At 42.0% G+C, this 18905-nt stretch overlaps 1 protein-coding gene across 3 annotated transcripts in view; it reads right to left on the bottom strand.

Moving 5' to 3' along the window:
• The window catches only part of PRUNE2 (prune homolog 2), a 155404-nt gene that overhangs the window by 15744 nt on the left and 120755 nt on the right, over window positions 1-18905 (bottom strand). For all 3 annotated transcript variants that reach the window (XM_026866146.1, XM_026866145.1, XM_026866147.1), the window contains exons 10-13: window positions 18676-18755; window positions 17812-18012; window positions 13096-13272; window positions 2080-2182 (exon numbers count right to left, since the gene is read on the bottom strand). In XM_026866146.1, coding sequence (XP_026721947.1) covers window positions 2080-2182; window positions 13096-13272; window positions 17812-18012; window positions 18676-18755 — 561 coding nt within the window. The remainder of the gene's footprint in view (window positions 1-2079; window positions 2183-13095; window positions 13273-17811; window positions 18013-18675; window positions 18756-18905) is intronic.

Below are 18905 nucleotides of genomic sequence, written 5' to 3'. Positions count from 1 at the left end.
TTTTAGTCAGATCTCACTTATCTCGTGTACTTTCACTCAACAGCTCTTATTGACTGCAGATTGATTTAGACCATTTGTCATTTTATGGATGCTGAGCTCTCTTGCAAACCTTACCTAACTGGTAATTTCTTACTATTTGGAAATAATGGTAATTTCTTTATTATCTGAAAAGATGGACAGAACTTTCCCACTGACTAGAAAAATTCACTCACTCTGAAGGCAGGAAGTGCTGGTTTTGATTTTCAAACTGTCGTTTTTGAAGTTGTGATTCTTTAGAAAGCTTTTATTCTCTAAAATGTATCAGGCAGTCACAAATGAAACAGCAGAATTTTCCATGTGGTTCTGTATCATCTAGAAGTGCTGAAGAAGATGCTGTCTCAAGAGTTGGCTCAAACACAACTCTTCAAAGACAGTTTTACAGTACTGGTTAAGGTAACAAATGGGAACCAAGTCATTGAAAATGTGAAGGGAATCCAGAAGTGAAAGTAACTGCAAAACTCAAGAACAATTGAGGACAGTTGTTTATCAGAAACTAGATCTGGTTTATATACTGCAATTATCTATCAAAAACATGCAGTATAAAAAATGAGAAGAGATGTAATGATTTTCAAGTCTCTCCAGAACCCTATATAATTCAATAGTAAAGAATTCACAAATATTTAAATATATCAGTTACTGGCTATGTTGCAAACTGTCATACTTCCTTATTTCAATGCAATTAATAGGCCTACAACTGAAAGAAAGGGGTGATGTGACTTTCCCTTTTCTTGTTGTCTGACACAGTCTATAAGCCTAAAATAAGCTGAAGGTTCACAGCCAACCTGAACTCTCTTTTATACTACTACCCCAGAAAAAGACAGTGAATTATAAAATAGAGTGGCAATTATTAAGTGATGTGGAAAAGTCTTTTAAGGCTTGAAAAGGCTTTCTCTGCAAAGCCCATTCACCACCACCTCTATCTATGAACAAGGCTTGTGTGAAGTCAAAAAGTAACTATTTAATGTCAATCACAGTTACACTCAGCTGTGTTCTCTAGTTATCAAGTTAAAACCACTGTAGAAATTCCTCTCCTCTAAACCACCAAGCATTGTGTAAATCCATTACTGTAGATGACACAGGGGTCTTAGAGGCTCTACCAGACAAAGGCTAGCAGTTGGTCTGACCTGGAACTAAAGCACTCAGTCTTGTTTTCCACATGTAAACACAATGTTGAAGGCACTGTCACCTCGTGCATCTTCAAGGGCTGGAGTTTTAAGGAGCCTGGGTCTGTGTTCTTGGTACCTCATAAGCTGCAAGTGGCAAAGGCCAGACCTCTGCTTGCTTTAGAAATGACTTACTGGCTTTTAGCACAGAAAATGCTGGAATGATTGATTTTTTTCAACAGCCTTAAGTGGAAATAGCTGGAGGTGCTTCAGGGGAGTGCTGCCTTTTTGGCTGTCAAACCAGTTGCTATTAGGAGTCATTTTCCTGTGATAAATCTGGGTTCATGCAGCCAAATTTGTGTCCTGTCCAACTGGCCCCTGCAACTTATAACTGAATCAGAAGCAGCTGGAGTCAGGAAAAATACTTAAGAGTTGTGTCAGCAACTGTCATTTATCCAGTATTTTTAAAACCAGTGTCAAAATGGTCCTGTGACTCCTAAACACAGCTACAGCATGTATTAAAAATATGATATTTAGTGATACATCATGATAATATATAATAAATAATGAACATTGAAAATCAGTCTGGTTGCCTAAGTCCCTGCTGATTGTTCTCAGCAAGGGCTGGAAATCACTAGTGAAACAGTGCAATGACTGTAGGCCCAAGAAGGTGAAGATACTGCATTCCTTGACATTTAGGGAGATACTGTAATCAGCTTTGGTCCTGACAAATACACCTTAATTTGGGAGGGTGAGCAGGTGATACCAAAATAACATGTCACTGAGCTATTTATCTAAAACTGCTATTTTCTTTTTAATTCAGATCACCCCCTTTCTAATGACCAAAATTATCTCTTAATTAAAGACAGGTTATCTCTCACTACATAATTGTAAGTAATAACTCAAAAGACTGTTGCATTTCTCACATATCACTCACAGGAAAAGATTTTCCATGACATAGTTGTAATCAGTTCGACTGCTGTCTGGCAAGAAGCACGCTGCAAACACAATGATAGCATTCAGACCATCGCCATAGTATCCTGTGGAAAAAATGAAATGGTATTTTTATCTTTGTGAAAGACGCTTAACAAGATAAATTTAAAAAGAAATCTCAAAGTCCTGGAATATAGATACTATGTCTACTGCTGAAGACAGAAAATGTATGAACTATCATCAAGTAATAAGGAAGCAGGATAGTCAGTTATGCTGAATTCCTGAAAAACACACTCAGAACAATTATTATAGAGACCAGCAAAAAACCTTGTAAGTAATACAATCTCATCTGAACTTCTGCTTCATTGCATCTCTACAGTAATCATGCTGAATGCTCACCTTAGACTGGAGAACAAGGGGCTAAAGAAGATATCCTACATTTGTTATCCTGCATCTTTGGAATGATGTTTCACAGTCTCACAATCAAATCTCAGTTGGCTTGCACAGCTCCAGTGGCCTCAGGATATTACAGTTATGACTGCACCCCACTATACCTTAAAAGCTCCTGGGGATCAGTTAAGTCCTTTGCAAGTTATGCATAAAATACTTTTTTACCTTGGACACTCCAGCTGTCCAATACTGGCATTCTCTGTTCTGTACCACTACCTAATGATAGCTGTAAACGCTCAAAGCTGCAGCACTACTGCTCTGGGGTCCAGGACAGTTGCTTGTTACCCAAAAGAAAAAAACTTTTTTTCATGATGGATTAATGATGGTTAATCTTCTCTGCAATCCTTTGCAGCTGCTATGGACTTCTGTATTATTATTAATAAATAAAAATACTCCTATATTTAAGTTGAACGTTTTGTTTGAAATATACATGCAATCAGGAGACAATTTATAAAGATGTTGTCAAAATGGTTGTAGGTAGATAGCACTAATGATGCTCCAAGATAGAAGCTGGATACACTTAGAGAATGAGGTCAGGAGAAACTAACCATGAGGAGAGATGATAATGTTTGTGAAGGAAACCCTGAATTTCCCCCCGAGACAGGAACACATTCCTGACAAAATTAATGGATAATACTGGCACCTGTACAACACTTTCCCAAGGAGATTTCATGGCTTTTACAGTGCTTTTTGGATACTAGAGAGCAGTATACAAGTCTAACCCTAAGGCTCATAAAACTTCTTGCACTGTAGCCAGCCAAACAAAGCAAAATTCTCTATGGAGAGACAGAGGTAATACACAAACAGTGTGTGTTAACCAGGGAAGAGTAATAGACTAGTTTGTTTTCTCCTTTCTCACTAAACACCTAAGCTGAGTCTCAGATAGCTGAAATAAGGAGAAGATGTTTATGTCAAGAAGTAATTTCTTACATGGCTTTGCAGAGATCTTCAAAGAATCCAGAATCCCTGACAAACTGAGTGCTTCAAGGCACTTGCCCATGAATTCTTCCATGCTAAGGGGAACGACAGCTGATTAGCCTCAACACTATCCTAGTCAGAAGGACATGCACAGAGGCACTCTCTACTTAGGGCTCTCAGCTGTTCTTTAAAGGACAGAATACCACCACTGCGTCCCCAGTTACAAAGGGGAGCAAAAGAAGGATACGTCTCTGAGAGAAAAATGTGCATGTCAGATGTAGGTCTCCTGCCTTGAGTCATATTGTTTCAAACCAAGATTTGGTAAAACAACCTGCCAAGGGATTATGTTGGACTTCTTTCTTTCTGAATTTGTTTGGTAGATAACTAAACTAAATATAATGCATTGAATAAGATAATACATATTGGTGGTAGTAACACTGACACTGAGTTGAGAATGTCAGCTAGATTAGATCTCATCCACTGAAGAATCATTTGGACACTGCTTGAAACAGAGTCCTTAGCCTTAACTCTATCCTTCCATGATCTTGGCATCTCTTGTCTTCCCAGCACTGTGAAGTAGCTTTTTTTCTGGCTTTCAGAGGCCAAAAGCCAGCTAATCTACAGCTGAGCTTCCAGAGCTAGAGAAGTCACTGTACAACAGCAGAAGAGCATATGTCCGCTGTCTTCTTCAGTCCCACACTGCAGTGGTGCTCTCCATCCTGTTGGAGGGCATGGACAGGCAGAAAAGCTCAGGATTACGGTTTGAGTTTAAACCAGAGGGCAATGTGGATATAACTACTTCAAACCATGTGTGTCCTAGCTCCAACGAATGTTAGGATCCAGTAAACATGAACAGCATATCTATAGATATAGATATGGGTGATTGACTAGTGTCCCAGTCAAGATGCTAAGGTCAAATTCAAAGAGTAGCATTGCCTTCTCTAGCAAGGATGTACACAGGGATGAGGAGGAAATTCCAGTCCTGTTTTCAGCACCTTCACCTTTTAAGAATTTGACATGAAGTAATATACCAGGCTTCCCAAAAGAATCAGAGGAAAGAACTCCACCTCCCACAGACATCATTTAATACTACTCTCTGTTATGCTTCCATCTTCTCAATAGGCCCAAATACTTTCAAACTGACAGTACTCATTTCACTTATTCCACCCTAGCTCATCCCACAGCTAAATCATTTCAGAATAAAGCAGTACTTGTTTTCCCCTCAGCTTTAGAAATAAGGAGATTTCCTTCCTTCCATAAATTTAAAAATCTTAAAAAAAACTTTCAGGAGAATTTATATCATGCTGTCATAAAGCAATCTGTCCAGCTGGCTCAGGAGTTTGGCAACAAGAGCACACTGTGGCAGGTGTGTCCACTAAATTATACAGCACAGTTTGCAGTTCATGTAAAGCATCATTATGTGCAGATGCCACCTAAAGGTACACAGAAGAAAAACCTGCAGATAAATCTAAGTCACTTTTCCTTACACATGTTTGTAGTCAAGGAATGTTCACCCAAGTGAGAAGTGCTTTTTAATTCATCACTAGAAGTCAGTAAAAGCCATGTGCGTAAATTCTTAGTCAGCCTATACAAAGAGACAGATCTCTGAGAAACTTCTCCATCAACATATGTGAAAGGCAAGTTTACTCTCTCTTTCCTATTTTGTGGCTACCATCTAGATTCTGCCATATCTGTCATATGGCAGTAGATCACTGAATCATCAAGAGATGCTCAACGTGACTTCCAGTTAACTAATTTTAGCCAGAATCTGATCTTAATCTTGAGGTTAAAGGAAAAATTCCTGGCTCTCTAAACCACTCCAAAGATACTACAGTATTGCTGAAGGGAACAGCATACAGAATAGGCCTAGCCACCATAATACAGCAACTGTTCAAGACGTCTGAAGTTTTCCTATGACCTATGCATCAAAATGATTTTATTTCCACATCTTCAGTCTGCCACTTCACAGACACAGAATTTGATCAGTTCCTTAACTCACCTTTGATATGGCTAGAATTCAGGCAAAATTTCCCATTTAGCCAGTGGTGGGCTGAAACTCACCGTTACATCTCACATGGTTCTGTTACAATGGCTAAGTTACTGATTAGCACCCATTCAAAAGAAAAGGAAATGTAATGTTCTTCATCTTAGATTGGAGTGATCTGACAAAACAAGATGTTGGACATGTAAAATTTGAATCCTGATTATTTCACACTGAGAGCTGAATGACCTACAGTCCCATAGGTAATTGTGTATTATTAGGTACTTCATAGTTGCCATCAGAAATGTCTGCCACTAAACTAATTCTTGTTCAACAGTCAAGCAGTGTTCAATTAAGAGAGTTACTTCTCCACTCACTAAAATGAACTGATACTTATTTTCATAAAAGCTAGTATAAATGTATATATATCAGCACCTAGTAGGAACTGTACGTGACAGTTTTCACCACAAATGTACCTAGACTAGTTTACAGCATACAAAAAGCATATAAATAAACACCATTAGCAAGGCCTCAAAATATTTTATGTTTGTTTCCTAAATTATGCCATCTGTGTCTGTTTGTTAAACTGTGTCTGAGGTGTCATCACGTTCATAAATCTTTGATGATATTGTTATTATAGTGGGAAAATGCTTGGAGGTTTAAACATCTTTGTTAATTCCAACTAAACCTTCTGCACACTGGTCACTGTGAACCATCTGTAGGGTAGCATTTACTGCTTTTAATGTAAATGGGCAAATTTGAGGACCACATCCCCAGGTAATACCATTAACCATCATTTACTTATGTCACTTTTACCAGATAGAGATTCAACGCTGAAAATACACTGGAAACAACACAGTGGAAACAACCCTTTACCTTAAAATGATGTTATGGATAAGCAACACTGTGACAGAAGCATCCTCATATAAAGTCTCAAATATTATCTCTGAGATGTGTCCTGGTTCAGCTAGGATAGGGTTAGGTTTCCCTAGCAGAGAGAGAGGGGGAAGGGATCTCCAGCCGGGTTATTCATACCATGCTGATGTCAGGTCCAGGGGTGGAACCTTTTTACTTGCTCTTTGGCGGGCTCGGTGGCAGGAACCTGTTTCCGTGACTATTTTGTGGTATTTCTCTATATATCGTTTGTCTTGTTCACTATTATTGTTGTTCATCGTCGCTATGATTGCTACTGTTGTTGTTCAGATTGTTTATCACACTGTTGTATTAAATTTCTTCTTATTTTAACCCGGGTTTGTGCCTCACTGCCAGCCTGACCGGCTGGGGGCGGGGGAGGGGAAACGGCAACGTGCTCTCCAGTCCCAGCAGGGCTTAAACCAGCACAGCCTTAACTGGCGCCCAACGTGGTGCTCGGAATAAGAATAAAAAGGGACAGACCCTGACCAGAGTGTGACAGAGCAATCTGTTGGGTGTAATTTCTCTCTTTGTATTTGTTTGATAAGAAAATGTTTGCAATGCTGGCCCACTTGCTTGCTTGGTGGGGCTGGATTAACCCTTATACCCAGTGTATGATCCCAGTGGTGGCCTTTGTTATGGGTGGAAAATGTGTAAAGGTTCTTATGTTGTTATACGGGCTATTGAATGCTTATGCTGCCTTTGTATCGCTGTGTGTGGGGGCGGGCCGGTACCTGTTTGCCGTTTGGGCTTTTGTTAGGGGTCTCACCCCCTCTATGAGTGAGCCAGGGGAAGAGATCCTCTCGGCTTTGGGGAGTTTCAATTATCCTTGGAGCATGCAGGCCAGTGTGATTGTGGCACAATGCTTTCTGAATGTCTGCCTGATTTCGGTTTTGGCCATGCAGCACTTCTCTAACAATAGCAGTGCCCGGAAACCTGCCCTGAGTTCAGATAATAGTGAGTGGCAAGGGGTGTGGGAAAAGATGGGCAAAGGCCTGAGTCGGTGGCACCTCCAATGCTTTGGAATTTCACTCCTGAGCAAACGCAGAGCCCTGATAAGCTGATGGAGTGCTTAGAAAGGGTGTGTTACCAGTCTGGCAAAACCCAGGAGACACAACTCGCTGTGATGTGTTGGGGACTTGCCCATACATACCGTGTCCTCTTTAATACCACTCACTGCCCTCAAAGGGAAGAAAAGGCCACAGAAGCTGAAACAATATCTGAACCGGGGGCACAGGCAGAGCCAGTCTCAGTCGCCTCCACCAGCACAGCAACTGAGCCAGAGAGCCAGGCAGTGCCGGTATCAGTCGCCCCAATACAGAAAACAAAATATACCAGAAAGTCAGTTCGCAGAGTGAGGGATGAGGATGAGCCAGGCCCATCAGGGGAACAGGAGGAAGGACCAGAGGTGATTGTCCGATCTCTGTCCCCGATCGAGCTGTGAGATACGCAGAGAGATTTTGGCTGCCTGGGAGGCGAGCAGATTTGCACCTGGCTGCTCCGATGCTGGGACAATGGAGCCAGTGCTTTTGAAATGGAGGGGAGAGAGGCCAAGCGGCTGGGATCTTTGGCCAAGGATGCTGGCATTGATAGGGAGATAGGGAAAGAGACTCAAACCCTCAGTCTTTAGAGTCAACTCCTGCTCAGTGTAAGGGAGAGGCACCCCTACAAGGATGATATCCTATGTCAGTTGGGCAAATGGACCAGCATTGAGAAAGGCATCCAGAACCTCTGGGAACTGGCTGTGTTTGAGATGATCTATGGTGATCTGAACGATGAGCAGTCACCCATGGACCCAGATCAGGCCCCTTGCACACACCTGATGTGGCGAAAGTTCCTGAAGAGCGCACCAGAAGCACACTCGAAAGCATTGGCAATAGTGTCCTGGTGGACAGACACACACACTCTAACAGTGGATGGAGTGGTTGGCAAGCTCCGGCAATATGAGGGAAATCTCCCTTCATCTCAACATTCCTGGGTCTCAGCTGTGGAGGAACTGTCTCAGAGGGTCCAGAAAATGGAAGAGGACATGTCCTACATTCCACCTGCATGGGCTGATGTCTCAGCCATTAGAAGTAAATGTTTCCCCACACAAGAGAAAGGCAGCAGATGGTACACACCACGAGGCACCCTGTGGTTTTTCCACCGTGACCATGGAGAAAACATGAGGAGGTGGGATGGATAGCCCACTGCTGCCCTAGCTACACGAGGAGAGCAGCTGAAAGGGAAGACCATCACAAAAGGGGAGTCCTCCAAGAAGAGCGCAGCTCCAGTGTCCAGTCAGAAATCCCCCAGGCAGAATAGAATGGTGAACGTTATGTCTGACCCTCTTGAGGGGACCAGTAAATCATTCTTACAAGAAGTGAGTGATGGTGAGCAGGATTAGAGGGACCCTGCCTCCAGCCAGGTGGAGGAAAGGGATAATCGGATTTACTGGACAGTGTGGATCCGATGGCCTGGCACATCAGACCCACAAGAATATAAGGCTTTGGTGGACACTAGTGCACAATGCACCCTGATGCCATCGAGCTACAGTGGGGTTGAATCCATCTGCATCTCTGGAGAGACAGGGGGATCCCAACAGCTGACCCTACTGGAAGCTGAAGTGAGCCTGACTGGGAAGGACTGGCATAAGCACCCCACTGTGATTGGCCCAGATGCCCCGTGCATCCTGGGCATAGACTATCTCAGGAGAGGGAACTTCAAAGACCCAAAAGGGTACCGGTGGGCTTTTGGTGTAGCTGCCCTGGAGGAGGTTGAACAGTTGTCCACCTTACCCGGCCTCTCAGAGGATCCCTCAGTGGTGGGGCGGCTTAAGGTTGAGGAGCAGCGAGTGCCGATTGCTACCACGACAGTGCACTGGCGGCAGTACCGCACCAACCGAGATTCCCTAGTCCCCATCCATCAGCTGATCCGTCAACTGGAAAGCCAGAAGGTGATCAGCAAAACTCACTCCCCATGCAACAGCCCTTTATGGCCAGTGAGAAAGCCTAATGGTGAATGGAGGCTAACTGTGGACTACCGTGGCCTGAATGAAGTGACGCCAGCAATGAGTGCTGCAGTGCCGGACATGCTAGAGCTCCAGTATGAACTGGAGTCAAAGGCAGCCAAGTGGTACGCCACGACTGACATTGCTAACGCGTTCTTCTCCATTCCAATAGCGCCAGAGTGCAGGCCACAGTTTGCGTTCACTTGGAGATGCATCCAGTACACCTGGAATCGATTGCCCCAGGGGTGGAACCACAGCTCGACCATTTGCCACGGACTGGTCCATACTGCACTGGAGAAAGGTGGGGCTCCAGAACACCTGCAGTACATTGATGACATCATTGTATGGGGGGACACAGCCGAGTAAGTCTTTGAGAAAGGGAAGAAGATAATTAAAATCCTCCCGAAGGTCGGCTTTGCCATTAAGCAGAAGAAAGTTAAGGGGCCTGCAAGGGAAATTCAATTCCTAGGAATAAAATGGCAAGATGGGCATCGCCACATCCCCATGGAGGTGATAAACAAGATAACAGCCATGGCCCCACCGACCTCTAAAAAGGAGACTCAGTCTTTCCTGGGCGCTGTGGGGTTCTGGAGGATGCACATCCCAAACTACAGCCTGATTGTGAGCCCTCTCTACCACGTAACCCGTAAGAAGAACGAATTTGAATGGGGCCCTGAGCAACAACAATCCTTTGAACAAATTAAGTGGGAGATTCCCCAAGCAGTAGCCCTCGGGCCAGTCCGGGAAGGGCAGGAGGTTAAGAACATGCTCTACACCGCAGCCGGGGAGAATGGCCCTACCTGGAGCCTCTGGCAGAGAGCACCTGGGGAGACCCGAGGCCAACCTCTGGGCTTTTGGAGCCGGGGATACAAAGGCTCTGAAGATAATTACACACCAACTGAGAAGGAGATACTGGCAGCGTACGAAGGAGTTCGGGCTGCCTCAGAAGTGGTCGGCACTGAAACACAGCTCCTCCTGGCACCCCGACTGCCGGTGCTGGGGTGGATGTTCAAAGGAAAAGCCTCCTCCACACATCATGCAACAGATGCCACGTGGAGTAAATGGGTTGCGTTGATAACACAACAGGCTCAAATAGGGAACCCCAGCGGCCCAGGGATACTAGAGGTGATCACGAACTGGTCAGAGAGCAAAGATTACGGGATGTCACCAGAGTGGGAGTTGACACGTGCTAAGGAGGCTCCACCATATAACGAGCTGCCGGATGAGGAGAAGCGATATGCCCTGTTCACTGATGGGTCTTGTCACATTGTGGGAAAACATCAACAGTGGAAGGCTGCTGTGTGGAGTCCCACACGACGAGTCACTGAAGCTGCTGAGGGACAGGGTGAATCGAGCCAGTTTGCAGAGGTGAAAGCCATCCAGCTTGCTTTGGATATTGCTGAGCGGGAAAAGTGGCCAAGGCTCTACCTCTACATCGACTCGTGGGCAGTGGCGAATACCCTGTGGAAATGGCTGCAGCAACAGAAGCAGAACAACTGGCAACGTAAGGGTAAAACCATCTGGGCTGCTGAAGTATGGCAGGACATTGCAGCCTGGGTGGAAAACCTCGCTGTGAAGGTGCGCCATGTGGATGCCCATGTACCCAAGAGTTGGGCCACTGATGAACATCGACACAACCACCAGGCAGACCAAGCTGCTAAGATCAGAGTGGCTCAGGTGGACTTGGACTGGCAGCGCAAAAGTGAACTGTTCATAGCCCGGTGGGCCCACGAGACCTCAGGCCACCAAGGTAGAGATGCAACATACAGGTGGGCTCGAGATCGAGGGGTGGACCTCACCATTGACACGATTGCAGAGATCATCCACGGAAGTGAGACGTGTGCTGCAATCAAACATGCCAAGCAGGTGAAGCCCCAGTGAAATGGAGAGCGATGGCTGAAATATAGATATGGAGAGGCCTGGCAGATCGACTACATCACACTGCCACAGACCCACCAAGCTAAGTGGCATGTGCTCACAATGGTGGAAATAACCACTGGGTGGCTGGAAGCTTACCCAGCACCCCACGCCACCGCCCGAAACACCATCCTGGGCCTTGAAACCCAAGTCCTGTGGCGACACGGCACCTCAGAGAGAATTGAGTCAGACAACGGGACCCACTTCCGAAACAACCTCATAAATGCCTGGGCAGAAGAACATGGCATCGAGTGGGTCTACCATATCCCCTACCATGCACCAGCCTCTGGGAAGATCAAGCGCTCAATGGACTGTTAAAAACCACATTGAAAGCACTGGGAGGTGGCACCTTCAAAGACTGGGACATGCATCTAGCAAAGGCCACCTGGCTAGTCAACACAAGAGGATCTGCCAGTCGAGCTGGCCCGGCTCAGTCGAAATGTCCACGTGCTGTAGATGGGGATAAAGTCCCTGTGGTGCACATGGGGAATATATTGGGAAAAATGGTCTGGTTTAGTCCTGCGCCAGGCAAAGGTAAAGGCAAACCCATCCACGGGATTGCTTTTTCCCAAGGACCTGGGTGCACCTGGTGGGTGATGCAGGACAGTGGAGAGGTCCGATGTGTAGCACAGTGGGACTTAATTCTGGGAGAACATGCCGTGAATTATGCTGTGCCTTTGTTAATTGTTGTTTTCTTATTGTTAACTGCTAAATGGCAGCTGGACACGACGCAGATGGTATAGAATAAAGGCGTGGATTATGTCCTGGTTCAGCCAGGATAGGGTTAAGAGAGAGAGGGGGAAGGGATCTCCAGCCGGGTTATTCATACCATGCTGGCATCAGCTCCAGGGGCGGAACCTTGGCTCTTTGGCAGGCTCGGTGGCGGGAACCTTTTTCCGTGACCAGCTAGCGGTATTTCTCTGTATATCGTTTATCTTGTTCATTGTTATTGCTGTTTATGGTTGTTATTGCTACTGTTGTTGTTCAGATTGTTCTATCACTCTGTTGTATTAAATGTCTTCTTATTTCAGCCTGGGGTCTGTGCTTAACTTCCAGCCCGAACGGCTGCGGGTGGGGGAGGGGCAACAGCTACACGCTCTCCAGGGCTTAAACCTGCACAGATGCTAAGTTACCTGCCTCTGTTTTTGCAGGAATAGAACAACTCATGCTAGTAACACCTGAACTACAAGTTCTCTGAGGGGCTTAGGGAGCAGATGAGGAGACACTATAGCAAGCACATGAGTTCATTTTCCTACTTTAAATGTTTTCTTTGATATTCTATTTGATAATCACTAACAAATTATGTGAAAAAAAAACCCATAAAACAGTTTCTGGTGGAATGCTGTCTGGTGTCAACTATAAATGGCACAAAACATAAGGAGCTTAGCCAGATGAATAGAAGCCCCAGAGAAAACGGTATTCTTTTTTTCTTTTGCTATTCTACTTGATTAGATCTGTGCACCCACATATATCGTTCAGCAAATCACTAAGCACTGTACTTTCTCATGCAAAACTTTTTGTCAAAATCCTGAGAATAAAGTTTTCAAATTTTTTTTTCTGTAGGACAAAAGTTTTTTTCCTGACTCTAAGACAGTTTTAGTCTACAATGACCAGACTGTTACTGACACATGTATGTCAGTTTATTTGTTGCTCCTGAAATTGGTTTGTATTTAAAATAATCACTAGTCATTGCCACACTGAATTGAAAGCCAGGTTGATTTCAGCCATGTCTGAAAAATAAACTCTCTCTCCCCTTGCCAGTATGATAACTGAACTAAAACAAAAATAAATCATGGTCAATAAAGCATGATTTTTTTACATCAATCTAAAAAATGCACTCAGGGTGTTCCTACCTCCATGTGAAATGACCCTTCTGTAAGGTTCAATGACTTTCATATCAATTCTTTGTTCTTGTTCTCCAATAACCACTGTTCTCCATAACCTGTTGTCCTCTCGCTCCTCTTCAGCAGTGTACTCTGGAATTGATTCAGACTCCTCCTGGGAAGCATCCTTAGTAGCAGTCTGCTCTTCTGAAAAAAAAATTGTGTATATTACATCTTCCTGTAAAAGCTCCAAATATTTTCTTTGTTACATATATTTGAAATGGATGATGAAACCAACTGGATTTTTGTAGCACTGTCCTGGAGCTGCACTGATATAAGTTGAGCAGAATTTGATCATTTAACAGCCAGTAAATGAGAAGTTTCCATTTTTTTAAACTCTTCATCATTACAAACATAAAAAGAACAGCAGCAATTATCAATATGCAGAATACCACTAAAGGATTTTTGCATCTAGTTAGTAAAACTAATCAGCTGCTTCCTAGAGGTACTGCACTGTAGGCTTTAAAAATCTTTGTGTTGCCGGTATGAGAACAACACTAAAAAGCAAACCAGGGAACTAAAAGTGAACACATCATTGCTTCCTCTCTAGAGAGGAATTACCACAGAGCAGCAACAGGTTCTCAACTTTTTCCCAGATTCTCTCCAATCTCTTCGTGTCTGGCACCAGCAAATATGAAGAATGCCCATCTTCCTCTGCTTCGGTCATGAGATAATGCTAACTCCTCATATAAGTAAGCGCAGTATTCACTCCCCCAGGGCCTTTTGGTTGAGGTTAAATATTAATTCCCGACCAGGTGTGAAGTACAGAGGAGCCATTCAATCTGGCTTGTACAAACCAGCACCCGTGAGAGAACAGGTACATGCAGTCACAGATAAAATGATCACAACAAACAGCATGGCTGACAAGAGACTATGAAATCTCATAGCACAGCCTCTCTGCTGGATACTCTTAGTATCAGAAAAGCTGTGAAGTAATTAACAAAATCTACATTTTCATTGCACATTGATGAGATGGCTCTTAACAACAAATTTAACTGCATTCCAGGTTTTCAAACTTAATGGCTGTTTACAGAGAAATTGACATGAAAAGTGATTCTGTGAACAGCTGGAATTATTTTATTTCCTTCTTTAGTTATTGTTAAGACATACTGTTTTTTCCATGGAGAAAAAAAAATTCCCTCTTTTGTACTATTATTCTTGCTGAAGCACCTTTGCCTTGTGGCTGTGTGTGTATTATTAATTTATCTTCATAATAAAGAATCTATACATTTATGCATTACACATATTTGAAGTAAAGTCAGCTGTTCTTTTTCAAGTATTGTTCTGTCTCTGCAGTCATAGGAGCAGGATTTGATCATGTAAGTCATTAAGAGAGGTAACAGTAAATAAAGATACCATGAGATACATCATTACATACATATGACTACATAAAAAGCTGATCAGACATCTTATTTGGAAATATTAGAGAGCCGTAAAAGTTAAGAATAAACTAAAAGAAGTGATTTTAATTGACAAGAAAAAGTAAAGGTCATGTTTTATAAAAGTCCACAAACCTTTCTATGTATTGGTTTATCTTTGGATGCCTTTTTGATTAATGCTTCGTCTTTAACTACTCACACAAATGAAGTGTATGATCCTCAAAACACACCAGTTTATTGTAAGAATTAAATCAATTATCTTTATGAAATCAGAAATAAATAGTATATTGCATATATACTACATATATCTACACCCATAGAATCTATGGGCACAGACACATACATGGACTGACTATGAATTTGTATTACTGATTTCTGCATTAAAACCTATCCACCAAATCTCTTAGTAATATCAAGTTCCTCAAAAGACAAACAAACCCTTTGAACTTTTAAAAAATATAAATTAGGTTTAACACATACTAGTAGGACTAATGAAGTCTGAATTTCTACTGATGCCTGTCTTGTATTTTCTGTCCCTAATATAAAGTATTATAAGGGAATAATAATACTGGCAAAAGGGCCCCCTCTCTGAGGTAGATTCTCCCATGCGCAACAAAAGCTGAGCCTATCACCAACACTTTTCTTTACCCTATTCCTGCCTGCTGGAATCTTGCAAGAAAGCCATCAGTAATATTTCATCCTCTTACCTCACTGCCTAACCAGTTAAAAACATATTCAAGTAAAATTGTATTTATGGTGGAAACAGGGATGGAAGATCAAGAAACACATACACATACATATATAATGTGATCACATAAGACTTTTTTCCGTAGGAACAGCAAATAAAGGGGAGTTTGAGGACATCTAAGGTTGCGAAAAAAAACCCAACAGACTGCAAAAGGTGATTTTTTTTTCAAGTATACTATTTCAAATTAGTTTAACAGTTGCTATCAGTAGATTATGTATGTGGAACTCAAGTATGTATTCATACCTTCTCAGGGTACAATGCTCATGATGTTTAATAATGTATTTAGCATTCAGTTCTGAAATACCACATATTCTGTGACACTGGGAACCAGCTTACAAAATGCATAACCCCGCTCCCTCCAAAGCTAGATATATTAATGCAGTTTTGGATTATGTTAATTTTTTAAAGGTACCACTGGAAACAATATGAAAACTATATTTGTGCAGTCAAGCTATGCAAACTTTGACAAGCCATCACAGTGTAGTCCATTCCTATGAGGATATAGGGTCCCGCCCTGGATGCCATTATGCAGCTCAAGTGCTTTCAGAATAGATAGACAGGATTATCAGAACAGCATAAGAACTGCCTAGTCAGCTGATTCCTTGAAGGTTAGAAGAGCATGGCTGAGGGAGAGAACTGTAGCTGGCAGAGGAGCTTTAGTGAAAAGAAGCTTGGCTAGGTAACTGGCAGACTAATACTGAAATTGCATTTGGGGTTTGATTTTTTATTTTTGGAGGTGAAATTGCAAATGATGAGAAACGATGAGAAGAGTTCTTGTTAAAACTTACAATGCTGGAACCAGTCAAATGAATTATTTTTGGAGAGAAATGGTACTCGATCACCTCTTCCTGATGAAGTGGCGATGCTTTACTGCCCAGAGTGTTGCTTTTGCAGAGACAGATGCACGTGTGAAATTCAGAAAGGAAATAAACATCTGCAGACAAAATAATAAACACTCTTCTACTTTCCAAATAATGCTGATCTGGGGGGAGGCCTTCACCCTATATGCACATATTGTTTTCAGAAATGCAATTTTTATGTAGCCTACTTACTTTATTACCAGCTGCTTTTGATAAAATGTGACTTTTTTTCTTTTCTACTCTCTGTTCCTGGCTCATCTAAGTGGAAGACATTTTGCTGATTAATTAGTGTAAAAACCAAACTACACATCTGAAAAAAAGTCACCAAAAACACAGACACCTTGAGTTCTTCTTCACTTAGGAGTCTGGGGAAAATGGTCCAACTTTAGCAAGTGAACAAATTATCACATTTAGAAAGCAGCAAAAAAAGCTGGAAAGAAATGCTTGCCATAAATACAACTGCCACCAAAATCACTAGAGTTGAATTTACATACTTGAGTGCTTAAAGGCAAAATCTGTCCCACTGAGGACAGAGATTTTTGCTCTCACACAGAGGTCCCAATAGCCTAAATCTGCAAGCACACGCTGCTCTGTTGTGAGCATGCATGTGTGTTTGTGTGTGTGTTAGTTTTAACCTTTGCTACAAAATACTCTAGCCATCAAACAACTTATCACTATGCTCTGCATCTACCCATAAGGAAATCAGCCTTCTAATGAGAAGTGACATTAGAGACGCTCATGCATGATTGACTACGCAGTAATGTCTCTTTGGCAATATCACTTAAATTGATGCAACTGTTCTTGTTCAAAATGTTCAAAAGAGCACACAATTTTAAAATTATAGTGACCTCACTAGCAATAGAGAATATAAACGCAAGGGAAAATTCATTTTAAATTGATCAATTTTTAAAGTTTCTTTCTGTTGTAGATTGTAAGATGGTCACTCTAATTTTCCTGTCAAATAGCTTATGATCTTTATGTATTTATATTAGTGAATAGAGTTCTTACATGGTTCTTAAGGCACTAGAAAGGAATGTATGTTAACATGATGTACATCATGAGGGTAAGTAAAGTAAGATAGTGTACAACATTTTTACACCACATGAGATAAAATTATTAATATGTGAAGGAACAGTGAAATGTCCATTACCTACTTCAGGGTGTATCTACAACTAGTTTATCATGCCATGCACATACCTTCCATGTCTCAGCTTTCCAAACATGCATGGGAATAAAAAAATCACTAACTAAAGACCTCTCTCACCATGTTGTGTCTACTTCATTTATACACTGTAAGCTTTTTGGTGCAGCTTACATCATCCAACACATTTTGCACAACATTATATCTCTAAGTACCACTGATGTAACCATCGTCTAGAGCTGGCCAGAGCTGCACAAAGGTGCAGTTAGCTATAGTGTTCTCTGAAACAGAGAGCAACTGCTCTCTCCTTCTTGAACAACACTTTTCAGACAAGTCCCACAGTACTGGACAAAGATGGGACTTTCTGCACTCTGTGTAAATCGAAACTTACTCCTCTACACAGGGGAAGAAAGGTTAAGAAATAGCACACAGTAAAAATATCTGGACACCTAGCATTAATTCTCACATGCTTTAACCACATTCAGACATGAGACTGATCATGTAAGCAGTAAAGAAAGAAACAGAGATGAACTTTAAATTTACAATCTAGAGCATTACCTTGTCCAGTGTATTCAAAAGAGTCTGCTTCATCAGAAGTGTCGAGGTCATCTACATTGATATCAATTTCATCTGGCGTATCCAAATTATCATCAGAAAGAACAGACCCTTCACTCTGGTCCAAAGAGAGATTGATATTTGGAGCAGTGAGCTTTATCCTTCTGGGATGGGAACCATTAAGATCAAGAGAATTGGGAGGTTCTGAAAAAAAAGAGGAAGATGAAAGAACTTTATCTCTTCTCTGACACGTTTAAGAATTTAAAGAGCAATATACAAATCATTTGAGTTACGAACCAAGACATTGCTGAATCAGGAAAAAATGAATAGGAGTGAAAATGCCCTGTAAATATTTCTTTTCTTATGCACTTGCTATTCAGATGGTGCTGATCTGCAAATAGCTATGTCCTTAGTTTTAACTATAGAATATCTTATTCAATACAGTAACAAATAAAAATACCACTGAGTCTCTTCATCAGTCTTAAATAAAAGTAGCCTTCAAGAAAAAAGCTAGGTATGGCTTTGTCCCTTGGCACTGCATTGTGTGCTGTTCTCTCTGAAGTATTCTGATGCTAACTTAGTTTACTTAGACAGTAGTCAAATATAAGATAAATAATAGAGGCTACTTAAACTTCACAAGGACTAAATGAGTGAACACAACTATGTACAAGAGAAAATGGCACACTACAATTACCATTTCTCAAGTGAAGACGAAAATTGATTAAATAAAGCAAACTTAACACTTTTTAACACTGAACTGATTCTTTACCAGCACGGAAACATCCTTCTCACTGCATAATAAAATTATAAGAGAATAAGATATAATTAGAAAATAGAAAATAGAAAATGACTAAGAGCTTCTCTCACCAGGTCTCATCTCTGCAGAACTGGGGCTTAGTACACTCTCAGCAAAGGGGATGTCCATTCCCACATCCTCTTGTACCAACCTGAGAGGTAAAATACAAAGCAAAATCTTAAAGTGATGCACAGGTTGACCTTGTATCAATGCAGCGCATGTGATCTCACACGGAACTGAAATTTTCCTCCACATAGCTAGTTCTGAAGTCTAGTCACAAACTGATGTGAGAAATGAACAC

Source organism: Athene cunicularia (assembly GCF_003259725.1).
Source record: "Athene cunicularia isolate RWA chromosome Z unlocalized genomic scaffold, athCun1 chrZ_part2, whole genome shotgun sequence".
Classification (NCBI taxonomy): Eukaryota; Metazoa; Chordata; class Aves; order Strigiformes; family Strigidae; genus Athene; species Athene cunicularia.
The sequence above is the reverse complement of the archived record's forward strand: the minus strand, read 5'-3'. Positions and strand labels throughout refer to the sequence as shown.